General features: G+C 52.4%; 1 protein-coding gene across 1 annotated transcript; it reads left to right on the plus strand.

Moving 5' to 3' along the window:
• The first annotated feature begins 1,009 nt into the window (after nucleotides 1–1,009).
• LOC104913710 (cholesterol 7-desaturase nvd-like) lies at nucleotides 1,010–10,396 on the plus strand. The gene is made up of 7 exons (XM_085239657.1): nucleotides 1,010–1,307; nucleotides 4,367–4,555; nucleotides 6,332–6,510; nucleotides 7,227–7,352; nucleotides 7,535–7,654; nucleotides 7,854–8,030; nucleotides 10,235–10,396. The coding sequence occupies exons 1-7, from the start codon at nucleotides 1,010–1,012 to the stop codon at nucleotides 10,394–10,396; spliced, it is 1,251 nt and encodes a 416-aa protein (XP_085095783.1).
• Nucleotides 10,397–13,395: the final 2,999 nt, after the last annotated feature.

The raw sequence follows: 13,395 nt of genomic DNA on the forward strand, positions 1-13,395 counted from the left end.
TGCAAAGACTCATTGATCTTCCATTCCCCAAACCACTCAAGAAGGTCTCTGTTTCAGTGCAGTCAGTGTATTTGTTATGTGCTTTTCTGCCCTTGGAAAGCTGCTATTGAGAATCTCTTTTTGATCAGCCCTCCTTCAGCTTGTTTTTTCACTCAGAAATCATCATTCTTCCTCTTCCTCACCCAGGCAGGGCTCACACTGTCCCTCTCTTTAGGACTGCCTGTTTACTTCTAGCTGCTGTGTTCAATCTCCTGCAGAGCAACAGAGGCATTGACTTCTAGAAAATGTTTCCAATAGGTCATCTATCTTTGCCTGAGCCTCTAGTATGAGTTCCTTCAGATATTCAGCCTTTCTGAATCCATCTTTTTGCTGATTTTCCTTCAGCCAGATGCTCCATTTCTGTGTGCTTCTCCCACTTCTGTTATTCAGTATCATGGTGGGTACTTTGGGTCTTTTTGACACTTGCAGATCTCTGAGTCTATCTATATTATGGGCAACAAGTGGACTTTTGACAGTTACCTCTTGAGCTGTGCAATCCTTAGGACCAAATCTAACTTTACTTCCCGGCCCCACTCTACAACAAGCTCACACTGCCCAGCCTTTCCTTGGTGCCGATTTGTCCTCTCTGCACAGAGCATCTCTGTTTTCTGCTCCTGAACACCTCAGAGTGCTGTCACACAGCCAGCGTCCCCGCCGGCCCCAACACCGCGTTCTAAGGCTGAGACAGTGGCTCAGGAGGTGGTGTGGTATACGATGGTCTAATTAACGCATTGACCTGGTGTAGAGCCCAGCCTGGAGACACGTTATTCCTTACGTCCAAGTGGTCGCAGCTTGCACTCATTGCTCCTCGGTCGGGCGTTTCCACGGTCTCCCGGCTCCTTGCTCGACCCGGGGATGCCGGTTGGGCGCGGGGGGTGTGAGCTGGACCCAGCCCTGCCCGCCCAGCATCATCCCGCCCGGGGCCGCCCGCTCTATAAGAGGAGGCGGAGGCGCTGGGGCCGTGCGCGCTATGGGGTGGTGCGGCACGGAGCTGCTGGCCGCGGGGCTGGGGGACGGGACGCCGCTCTTCCTCCTTCTCATCCTCTTCCTCCTCCTCGTCCTGCTGCCCGGCACCTGGCGGCCGCTGGAGCTGCGGCGCGGCCCGGGCCGTGTGGGCTACCTGCCGGCTCTCGGCCCGAGCCGTGGGATCTCAGCCCGCCGCTCCCGTCGGTCCGGAGCGCTGCCGCCGCCCTACCCCAACGGCTGGTACCGCGTCCTCGACTCCGAGCAGCTGCCCCGCGGTGCCGTCCGCAGCCTCGCTCTGCTCGGTGAGTGCGGGATCCCCGCCGAGACTCGAGGGAGGAGAGGTCCGGGCTGCCGGGTGGGTGCGGAGCGGCCCCGACGGATCCCCGGGGCGTTGCAGCATGGGAATCCCCGCCCGGGAGTGGGGAGAGCCCCAACCCGCAGCCCTGCCGGCTATCCGGGTCATCCCTTCCCCGGGCACCTCCCCTGGAACAGCCCCATCGCACCGGTCCCACTGCCTGGGCATCCTCGCCGGGACATGGGAGATCTCAGATGGGAACTCCATTGGGGAATTAGGACATTCCTGCCCAGGCACAGGGCGATCCCTGCCCGAGTATCCCGAGTACTGGGACATCCTCACTATGGCACTGGGCATCCTGCACCCATGCCGGATCTCTGCCTGGGCTCCTTATCAGTGCGCAGGACATCCCTCCCTGAGCATCCCTGCTGGGGCACCCCAAAACCCTGCATGAGATCTGCTGCGACACTGGGACATCTCTGCATGTCCCTCTCCTGGGGCATCCCAGCCAACATGGGCATGTGGGCACGAGGAGTGGCACAACCCAAGTTTTTGTACAGGCACCAGGTATCCCAGCTGGGGCACTGGAGACGTTATGGCTCTCTGTGAGCATGCAGGGCACCCCTGGGCTTCCTCCTGGGACTCCAGGTCACCTTGCTGCCCTCCCAGCACTGTTGCCCAAGCTCCGCCTTTCCCAGGGCAGATCGGATCTCACAGCCGCATCCGGAGGGGTGCTGGGTTGTCCATGGTCCTTCTATCTTGAAGATTATTTGGGACATGTCCAGCTGCCTTCCTCATTAGAAGGGAAGTTTCTGCATTGAAATCCCTTAGATTCAGTGGCGAAGGTGTGTTTTTTTCTTTCCCAGATCTGCTTTAGAGAGCCATCTTCTCCTGTCATGGTTTACTCTCTCTTTCTCTCTCTTTTTCTTTCTCTCTCTTTTTCTTTCTCTCTTTCTCTCTTTCTCTCTTTCTCTCTTTCTCTCTTTCTCTCTTTCTCTCTTTCTCTCTTTCTCTCTTTCTCTCTTTCTCTCTTTCTTTCTTTCTTTCTTTCTTTCTTTCTTTCTTTCTTTCTTTCTTTCTTTCTTTCTTTCTTTCTTTCTTTCTTTCTTCTCTCATGATGAGAATTATTCAATTCATATACACACCCTGGTGATCCCCTACCAGCCTGCTGGTTACACTGAGGCTCCTTGCATTGCCCAACCAAATCCCTGCCCCTGGCACCCATTCCACACTTCTGGCTAAGCATACAGGTAACATCAGTTCGCGTTGCAGCATGATGGCAGGATACTGCAGCCAAGAAGACTGCCAATAATTAAGGAAGTTAAACAGCTCGTAGCTTCCAGGTTTGTGAATGTTTAATTGCTTTGGATAGCATCTCTGAGCATAGCCTGGAAACGTGGCCCTGCTATAAAAGAAATGAGCAAGAGAACAGGAGGAAATAAAATCATTTGACTTGGTCCTTTCAAGAACCAGCCTTGGGGACCGTGCACCTCCCAAAACACAGCTGCACGGGCTGAAACCTCTCCCTGCTTGCCCCATTTGCTCTGAGACTCAGTCAGGCAAAGAGGAGAGCTGGTGCTAGGAAAAGTGCTGCTTGTGGGGGAAGGCTGCCTGTGACCTGGGGCAGGGGAAGGACCCGCACCCCGAGCACCTCCCCTCCCTGTGCCTGCTGCCAGCACAGCCCCCATTGCCTTCCAGTGCACAGCAGTGCTGGGATGGGAGGCACCTCCAGGCAGTGAAACCACGTTGTTCTGCCAGACAGCAGAGAGAATCCTTCCTAGCTTTGAAGGTAGGGAGTTTTCTTTGCCCAGACCACGAGACGAAGAGAAGTAGCTTTGTGATAATAGCTCACTGCCTGTCACCTGTCATCAAACACAGCTTTCTGGGTAAACACAGACAGAACTTGGATTTTGAAGCTCGGTTGGGTTTTGATCTCCAGTTTTGTCTCATTTCCTTCTGTGTGAGCTCCAAATTACAGCATCTGTAACAAAGCTTTCCCAAGGTGATGGGTTAACACGCATACACACTACAGGGACCGCGGAGCTCCCTGGGCTTCAGCTCGCTGACTGCACCTGGATGAGCAGCACCTGGCAGCCAGGGTCGGCCGAGGGGTGCTGGGAGCGGTGCGGGGCCGTGCGGGTGTAGGGACGGGGCGGGGATGCGGGAGCCGGGTGCGGGCTGCCACCTGGTGGTGAGGTCTGGACAACGGGCTGATCCACGGGACGAGCTTCGAGACCGAGCGCCGGGTGCTGCACTTTGGTCAAACCAACCCCGCGCTACAGGGCTGGGGCAGAGAGATGGAAGACTGTATGGGGAAACGGAGCTGGGGGTGTTGGTCGACCGCTCGGCTGAACACGAGCCAGCAGTGTGCCCAGGTGGCCAGGAAGGCCCACGGCATCCTGCCTCGTGTCAGCAGCAGTGCAGCCAGCAGGAGCAGGAGGGGATCGTCCCTCTGTACGGCACTGGTGGGGCCGCACCTCAGCGCTGTGCTCAGTGCTGGGCCCTCACTGCAGTGCGGACACGGAGGCCCTGGAGCGGTGCGGAGATGGGCCTGGAGCTGTGAGGGTCTGGAGCACAAGTGTGATGGGGAGCGGCTGAGGGAGCTGGGATGGGTCAGGGTGGGAAGGGGAGCTCAGGGGAGATCGTATGGTTCTCCACAGTTCCCTGAAAGGAGGTTGTGGTGAGGTGGGGTCAGCCTCTGCTCCCAGGTAACAGTGATAGGACAGGAGGTGATGGCCTCGTGTTGTGCCAGGGGAGGTTCAGCTTGGGTATTAGGAAACATTCTCATAATGAGTGCTAATGCATTGGCACAGGCTGCCCAGGGAGTGGTGGAATCACCACCTCTGGAGGTGTTCAAGAACCACAGAGATGTGGCACTTGTGGACGTGGACATGGGCATGGAGGGGGCAAGTTGGCGGTTAGACTTCATCATCTTAGTGGCCTTTTTCAGCCTTAATGTTCCCGCGATTCTTCCTGCTGCCCACTCAGATGGGGCTGAGCCACCCCTCCATCCCGCACCCCTCACTCCGTTTTTGCAGATGCTCTCATGACCTCGTGTTCCCACAGGAGAGCGGCTGGCTGCGTTCCGCACGCAGGACGGCCAGGCTCACGTGGTGGATTCGTACTGCCCACACCTCGGGGCTGACCTGGCTGCTGGCGGACGCGTGGTGGGCAGCTGCATCGAGTGCCCCTTCCACGGCTGGCGTTTCCGAGGAGAAGATGGGAAATGCACCCACATCCCATATGCTGGAAAAGGTGAACCTCCCCCAACTCTGCAGAGAGCACCCAGAGCGATGGCAGTGCCTAAAAATCTGATTAGGAAAGGAAAAACAGTCTTTGCCAGAGCTCACCCCCACGCTGCTCCCTCATTTCCTGCAGCACACCAACTTCCTTGGGACACAGCATTCTGATGGCCTGTCATATGTTAAATCACACCCGGGACTTTCACCCACTGGGTTTCAGAAATTACTCTGCACTCAGAGTACGGTGACGGCTTATACCAATTCAATGCTTAAATAACAGATAAAATAATCTCTATGTGACCTTTTTTCCTCTTTTTAAGGCTTTCACACCCATCTTTCAATATGGTTTGTGGCAACCATGCAGAGAGAAATCCTTAATTTCACCTGTAATAATTACTTGGTGGGCTTGCACTGGTTTAAAGAAATCAGCCATTCTAAACATGGCTGAAAACGTGGAGAGAATTTACCTTGAGCTCTCCCTTGGATTGTTCTTCCTAATTATTTTCCTGAGAAGGTCAATTTGGAGTTGATTCAGATAGTAATGATAACATTAATTAACAGCAAAACTACTAAACAGATTTTTTTTCCCAAAGTGGAGAAATCGTTCTATCCATATGAGATGAGATAAACAGTTTATGGATTGCACCATGCAGATTAATACTGCATTAGTTTTTGCATACGCACGCACTCAGGAGCTGCATTTGAATGAAAATTTGATTCCAAGTAATGAAGAAAGATGTGCTTCATTGCAAAATGAGAACGAATATTCTGGCCATAGGCAAACTCTTGCCAAAGTGCATTGTTTCCTGTGAGATTGCTTTATTCACAGCCATGGTTACTGGTGGAACAGAACTGCACACAGCTGCGCTGCTCCCAAATGGGTCAGGTTGAGATAAACAGATTAAGGAGCCATCTGTGTGCATGGAGGGAATGGTGGGGGATTTTGGTGCACAGCCCCTTTGGCACTGGGCTCGCAGGGCACCCAGTATGTGCATGGGGTGAGGAATGTCCTCCAATGCAATGGATCCCATCAAAAAGATGGGTTTTGCAACTCTAAGTGGCACCCGTGGTCTTGTCCAGCCCCCTCTGTCAGTCATTGGTTTGGAACATGATATTTTCAGGTCCCTTCAAACCAAAACCATTCTATGGTTCTAGGAAAGCAAAACCTAATTTCTTGCATCCTTCAGCCTCCCAAGCGGATGTGCAAACTTAAATAATAAGGAAAGTATGCCCTCTGGGCTTGTTTGCCAGCTAGGAAAAAAAAACGTAAAGAAAGCGAAAGCTGCCCATTGAGTAGAAGAAAAGTTTTCTGACAGCTGGTTACATATAAACACCCAAATCAATTTCACTGGGAAGGTTGGAAAGAGTGGAGGACTGCTCCAAATGCAACCCGTGGCACGGCTGTACCAAAACAGGATGACTCGAGCTCAGCAGTTACAGCTGGCTTTGCTTCCTGCCCACCTATAACTGAAGCCATTGCTTTAGCTCAATGGAACTGGAAGGGGATTCACTGGACGAGTGCATTGTGCATGGTTCTGAGCAGTGAGAGCAGGCTGCAGGGCTTGCCACCTCCTGGGGGGACTCGTGCACACAGAAATGACATTAAAGTAAACAGAAAGCAAATTTCAGGAGCTGCTTTTCTCCTTCAGCAGCCTGAGGGGTGGCAAATGGCAGCAGGGAGAGCCTGTGCCAAGCTAATGCTGCCAGAGCTCCGAGCTGTAGCCCTGGGTGAAGTGACACTGAGCATGCTGGAAATGCCACTTTTATCCAATCCTTTTCTTTTCCTCAGTGCCAGATTTTGCCAAGGTGCGGAGCTGGCCATGCTGTGAGGTGAACGGGATGCTGCTGCTCTGGTACCACTGCGACGGGACCGGCCCTGCTTGGGCTGTGCCTGAGCAGCCTGAGATCATCACTGGGGACTGGGTGTTCCGGGGGCAGACAGAGCACTTCGTGGATGCACACATCCAGGTGGGAGCACGGTCGGGCTGGGGTCCCTTCCTTCAGTGCCGACCCATCCCCAGATACCTCCTTCCACTAAACCCAGAGCCACCGCACAGAGCCTGGTCCTGGAAGTGCATCACCGTGCCACGTGCCAAGAATGTGGCAGATGTTCCCCAAACGTGAACCACGGGCTGCTTGAGAGGGAGCAGATGTGCTGGGTGCTTAAAGGGAATCTGTTCATTTGCTTTGACTTATAACTGATGTAATTTAAAAAAAGATTCTCCAAGAATTGCAGCGCTTAGTGTCAGCAGGCTCTCCAACTCATTGATCACAGAATGGGAAAACGCGCGGTTATTTTGCTGTTAATCTTCATAACCACATTGATTTGCTGGCAAGCAGAACAAAATGCTGCTTCTGTCATCTCTTGGTGGAACTGTGGAGGCTGGAGGAGAGAGTGGCATGAGCAGAGCTGTGCTGGGGTCAGTCCATTCTGCGTGCCATCTTGGTGGGATGCTGGTGGACTTAAGCAGTTAAACCTCAAAACGTTTGGGATTAGAAAACATTTCTTGTCAGAAAGAGTAGCAGTGTACTGGCACGGGCTGCCCAGGGAGTGGTGGGTTCACTATCCCAGGGTATGGTGCTGGGGGACATGGTCAGTGGGGTGAGCTGATGGTTGGACTTGGTGAGCTCGGATTCTATGATCCTAAGAATTCAGCACTTGACATAATTTGTCCCCCATGCAGGAAATCCCTGAGAACGCAGCCGACACAGCTCACCTGGCCTTCCTGCATGGCCCAGCCATTCTGAGCGGATCTGACCTGAGATACACCAAGTCCAGGCTGTGGGACTTCATGAAGCACGTCTGGGAGGTAGCGCCCTGGCTCCCCTGGTTGCCACGCGTTGCTCACAGCCCCCCAGGCCAGATCCCTTTCCTGCCTCTTTCCTTTTACGTCCCCTCTCTTCAGTTCACGTCTCTTCTGTATCTCTGAGCCTTTCCCTCTCCCCGTGCTCTACCCTTCCAAGCCCCATCTCACTGTTACCTCCCTTTCAGGCTGAGTGGCAGCCAGAGCCGGAGCCCCACAGGCACTGCTCCCGCATGCAGCTCCAGCACACAGCCACCATCTTTGGGAAGCGCTTCCCCTTGCTGGACCTGTCGGTGTCAGCCCGGCAGGTACGTCCTGTGCCCCATAGAGCTCTCGGGGTGAGCAGTGGGGAGGGCAGGAGGCTGTGAACAACAGGGCCTGGCCCCTTTCTGTGAGAGTGGGTCGACCATCATCCCCTGAGCTGATGGACGGCTTTGTTGGCCCACAGGATGAGATTCCAGTCAGGACCACTGGACTCCATCCCTCAGGGTGCTCTGTTCTCTGCAGGTAGGGCCAGGGCTGGTCTTCCTCAACTTCAAACATGCGTTCCTGGGCCATGGGATCATCCTGCAGACAGTGACGCCCCTGGAGCCTCTCCTGCAGAACGTGGTCCACAAAATCTATTACCAGAAGAACGTGCCAGCCATCATCCCCAAGTTCATCCTGAGGGCAGAATGCATTCAGGTGGGGCTCCGAGGAGGTGGTGTCCTGCAGTGTGGGATGCTGTGTGGAGCAGCTGCCCCTGTGGGCTCACATATTTGGGAGTTGAGCACTCTTGGGCACAATCTTTCAGTCCTAGGAGCCCAAAGAAGGAAGCTCAAGGTTTAGTATTGAGGATTCCCTCATCTGCTGAGGGTGGCAGTGAGATGCTGTGCCTGTCCTGTAGATGGGAAACTGGGGCATAGGTGACCTCTCCCAGAGTTGCAAGGAGTTTTTAGGAGGTCTAATGGCTGCATCCAGATCTCCAGCATCCCAGGATGTTGCTTTAGGACCTGTGCCAAGAAATACTCCCACTGTTAAACTATCATGAAGTTTGGCAACTCTTGCTCTTCCTGATAGAGAAGTCCTTTCAGAAGGGACTCACAGCAGTGGAGGAAAGACCCTTCTGGAGGTCTCTGTTCCAGCTGGGGCCAGACTATGGCCCAGACTTTTCTGGGTGAGCCTTGGAAGCTCCTTAGAAGACTGCTCCCATCCAGCTCTGTAGGTGACCCCTTCCATTATTGCTCCACTCACACTGTTGATTTTTGTTTTTAATGTCCATTTTGACCTTCTCAATGTCAAAAGATGGTTTTACAATGCCAAGATCCTATCCCAAACCAAACTTAGCTGTGCTAGCTCATATTGTTTAAATGTTGGCTTAATATATCTTACAAATGCAGATTACCCTCAGCAAGTTTGCTGATGATACGAAGTTGGGAGGATTGGCTGACACGTCTGAAGGCTGTGCTGCCATTCAGCGAGACCTGGACAGGCTGGAGAGCTGGGCAGTAAGAAACCGGATGAGGTTCAACAAAAGCAAGCGTAGGGTCTTACACGTAGGGAGGAATAATTGCATGCACCAATACAGGCTGGGGGATGAGCTGCTGGAGAGGAGCTCTGCAGAGAGGGACCTGGGCGTCCTGGTGGACGACAGGTTGGCCATGAGCCAGCAGTGTGCCCTCGTGGCCAAAAAGGCCAATGGCATTCTGGGGTGCATTAGAAAGAGCGTGTCCAGCAGGTCGAGGGAGGTGATCCTCCCCCTCTACTCTGCCCTGGTAAGGCCTCATCTGGAGTACTGTGTCCAGTTCTGGGCTCCCCAGTACAAAAAAGACAGGGATCTCTTGGAAAGAGTCCAGCGGAGGGCCACAAAGATGGTGAAGGGCCTGGAGCATCTCCCCTATGAAGAAAGGCTAAGTGAACTGGGTCTGTTTAGCCTTGAGAAAAGACGACTGAGAGGGGACCTGATCCAGGTTTATAAATATCTGAGGTGTGGCGACCATAGCGGTGAGGCCAGTCTCTTTTCAGTGGTACGTGGAGACAGGACGAGGGGAAACGGACATCAGCTGCAGCACAGGAAGTTTCGCACGAATGTGCGTAAGAACTTCTTCACGGTGAGGTGACGGAGCACTGGAACAGGCTGCCCAGGGAGGTTGTGGAGTCTCCTTCTCTGGAGATATTCAAGTCTCGCCTGGACGCCTACCTGTGCGACCTGATGTAGGGAACTGCTTTGGCAGGGGGTTGGTCTCGATGATCTCTAGAGGTCCCTTCCAACCTCTACAATTCTGTGATTCTGTGATTCTGTGATGAGCAGCACTTATTTCTGCAGAACTCTTTGCAAAACAAACAAACAAACAAACAAAAAAACACAACACCAAAACTCCATAAATCTCACTGCACGTGTGTTTGAGTGGAATTTAAGACAGGGGTGCTTAATGTATGATGATTCCAAGAACTGCAATGCTTGGGAGGTGGTTGAGTCACCATTCCTGGATGTGTTTAAAAACCTTTTGGATGTGGTGCTCAGGGACACGATTTAGTGGAGGGTTGTTAGAGTTAGGGTAGTATGGTTAGGTCGTGGTTGGACTTGATGATCTTTAAGGTCTTTTCCAACCTGAGCAGCTCTATGATTCTATGATGCCTGATTGCTGGAGGCATCCCACAAATCAATAGCCTCTGGTGGATCAGCTCCTGCCTTCACAACGTCCTCTTCTGTTCCAGTGGCAGAGGTACTCGAAGCTGGAAGTTATTTCTTGTTTGGGAGCTGCAACGAGCTGAACAATTGTGATTTCTTAATTCTTGCCATTTAAAAGAGTCAGAGCACTCCCACAGCCATCCGGGAGGAACACAACCACCAATCCTGCTGTGTGGGCAGCATGCATGAGGCTGCAGGTTCTGCTTTCTCCCCGCAGTTTGAGCGAGATGTGACCATCTGGAACAACAAGCAGTACCTGCCCAAGCCACTGCTGGTCTGCGAGGATGCTGGCATCCAGAAGCACCGGCGCTGGTTTGCACAGTTCTACAGCGAGAGGAGCAGGCGGCCGTCAGGGCCCAAAGGGGACCTGGACTGGTGAGGGCTGTGGTGCCCTGCAGAGCACCGAGCAAAACAAGGAGTGCCGTGTAGGCACAAGGAGCCCTGGCACTCTGTGCACCCGCTGTGCTCAAGGCACCGAAGCCCTACTGGTGTTCCATGCTTGCTGTTGTACCTCTGCTGTCATCTGTGAGCGGAGCACAAACTGACAAAACTCCCTCTTTGTGCCTCTCTTTGGGTAGGTAAAATGCTTTCTGTGTGACCCTTTCTTGCACCACGTTTCCCAGCTGCGCTTGCTGCTGCTCCTGCACCATCTCCTCGCCTTGGGCAGGCTCCAGCTCCCTGGGGAAGCCTTGGCCAACGTCTGTGTGGCCCCAGAGGTGTGACTGCAAAGCCCACAGGCGTCTGCCATCCTCCCTTCCTCTGACAGAGGCAGAGCAGAGCAGCAGGGTTTCAGCAGCCCACCACGCTCCTTGGGTGGGCTTCCTTGGTCCCACTGAGCTCTGCAGGAGGGATGCACCCATTCAGACAGCAGGGGGACTATCCCAATGACCAATTCACGTTGTGAACATCTCTGCAGGTCAAGGATGTGCTTTGGAAACCCCTGCATGCCAGCAATGCCATAGATGCTCAGCTGGCTGTAAAAATCTGTTACTCATGGCAAGACCACAGGTGTCACTGTCAGTGATCAGAAGTGAAGCTGATACGTGGAAACCAGGCTGCAAATCTGGCTGAAACTGATCTACACTCCCTTATGCTTTATGCCTGTATGTTTTATATTAAAGAGTTAAATTCTGCCTTGCTGCACAGCATAGAGATAGCTGTACTCTCTATAGAAAGAGCCTGCAGGATTCTGGCAGCTACTCAGTGCCACAGTCCAGCAAGAGCCAATGCCCAATGTGAGCACCTTTCCAAGCTGGTGGCTGCTTTGCTCTTATGCTGTGCAATTCTTTGTGCCTTCAGAACTCTGCACCGTGCTGAGGTTTATGGTTCCTCCTTCACCAGTAACCCACAGACCAGGAGCAGCCCATTGCCCACCTTGGCTAGCAGCTGACACTGTGCAGGCGGTGCCTTTGCTCTTTGTACCATGCTATTGCACTGACAATACTTTGCTATTAAATTTTTTTAAAAATCTGACCTCGTGTTCACTGTTTGTCATTTCTCACCCATGGCACACACACAAGGACACGCCTGCTCTCAGCTGGGGCTCACACATGCAGCCACTTCCCTCTATGTGTGTCCTTGTGTGGGGGCTGTGGGAACCCCTTGGCTTCTGGCATGGATGGGGGGGTGAGAGATGGAGAAGTTGAGAGGCCGAAGGGACATTACAAGGCCTGGAGGGTCTCTGCTCACCTGCGCCTTCATGTGGACACGTGCACAGCACATGGCTGGGTTGCTTGTGCCACACACCCAGGCTGTTGGTCCCCATTCCTCACGTTGCTCCCACGCAGAGGATCTCAGGATGAGCAAAACTCCAAGGAAAGCAAGGTGTTGAAGACGAGAGTGGAGAGGGTGAGTTCAACCAGCTTTGTTGGGTTTGTCAGTGCCGACATTAAAGAAAATGATGGGATCCCACCACAGATCCCACCACAAACAGAACCTGAACTCTGAGTTCCTATTTCTTTCTTTATAGTGACTAAAATAGTTCTTTCCTGTTACAGCAGAAACTAGAGAATAGGGAAATAAGGCAGGATCAGCTAAAGCCTCTTACGTTTAAAATTTGCAATTTTATTTATCCTTTCCAAAGGGTCTAACAAAAAGGACAACTCGGTGCTGGAAGACACCAGCAAGCCAAGGAGCACTGCTCTCCAGCCTGCTTTGCCTTCTGGCTTTACGTTTACCTCTTCCAAAATCACAGAACTGCAGGGATTCGACAGGACCTCCAGAAACCATCAACCAACCCCCTGCCCATGCAGTCCCTACAGTAGGTCACACAGGTGGACATCCAGGCAGGTCTTGAGTGAAGGAGACTCCACACCTCTCTGGGCAGCCAGTTCCAGTGCTCTGTCATCGCAATTTCCAAACAAATCCAAACTCACAAGATGCAAGAGCATCTAAGCTTATTATTTTCTAGAATTGTTCATTTATACCTAATCTACTCCACAGCTATGGCCGTTCTTACTGTTACACTCAAGGTCATGCTGGAGGGGCTCTGAGCACCCAGTGGAGCTGTGGGTGCCCCTGTTTGTTGCAGGGAGTTGGATCAGATGGCCTTAAATGGTCCATTCTAACTCAAACAATTCTATGATTCTGTGAGTCTATATTCTGATTGCTGGCATTACCTTCACATTCAAATGCTAACTGAAACAGTCTTACTCCATAGTTAGGCCTATTGCCATATTGCAACTTTGGGTTCTGAATTAACAGATCAATTACAACCTTTCTATCAAGCAGTTCTTTAATTTTTGTGGTTTTTTTTTGACAAGACTGGAAAATCCCAGCAGATATCCATTCCAAGAAAAGGCTCCATGAAGGGTGACAGGCGACGTGCCTTGGACTCGCCAGCAGTAGGGTTGGGCTCTTCCTCCTTTGACCCCAGGCCCACGCACTACTTCCATACGGGACAATTCCCTGCACTGTGTGCTGTTTGTTCGGAGCTGGGGCTCCATCCAGAACTGCCTGATCCCCATTTTCCTCATCTGAGAACCTTGAGTCACATCAAGACTGACATCGCCTCTACGCAGACTTCTGTGCCCTTTGGTGTTTTGACTCTCCATGTAAACAGCCGCTGTGCACCCTGTCCTGCAGAAAGGAGCCCAAAAGAAGAGCACCAAAGAGACAGTGCTGAGATGTTGGTCTCTTCAGTGCAGGTTTTCCTTTTCCTCTTCACAGAGGTGCTCAGCACGGAATGAGGTCTCACACGTGCTTGAAGAAATAGAAAATCTCAGACACTTCTTTTTTTTTCCTAAAGGTTGTTTTATTGTAAAACCATAAATACAACACTGACATGAAAATCCTCAAGCAACGGATGCTTTCTTACAGTTACAGTTTGTCTTCTGCCTTGGCATCAACTCTGAAAAGAATGTTGCAGAAACATGTCTC

The sequence above is a fragment of the Meleagris gallopavo genome, chromosome 19 (assembly GCF_905368555.1).
Source record: "Meleagris gallopavo chromosome 19, MGAL_WU_HG_1.1, whole genome shotgun sequence".
Lineage (NCBI taxonomy): Eukaryota > Metazoa > Chordata > Aves > Galliformes > Phasianidae > Meleagris > Meleagris gallopavo.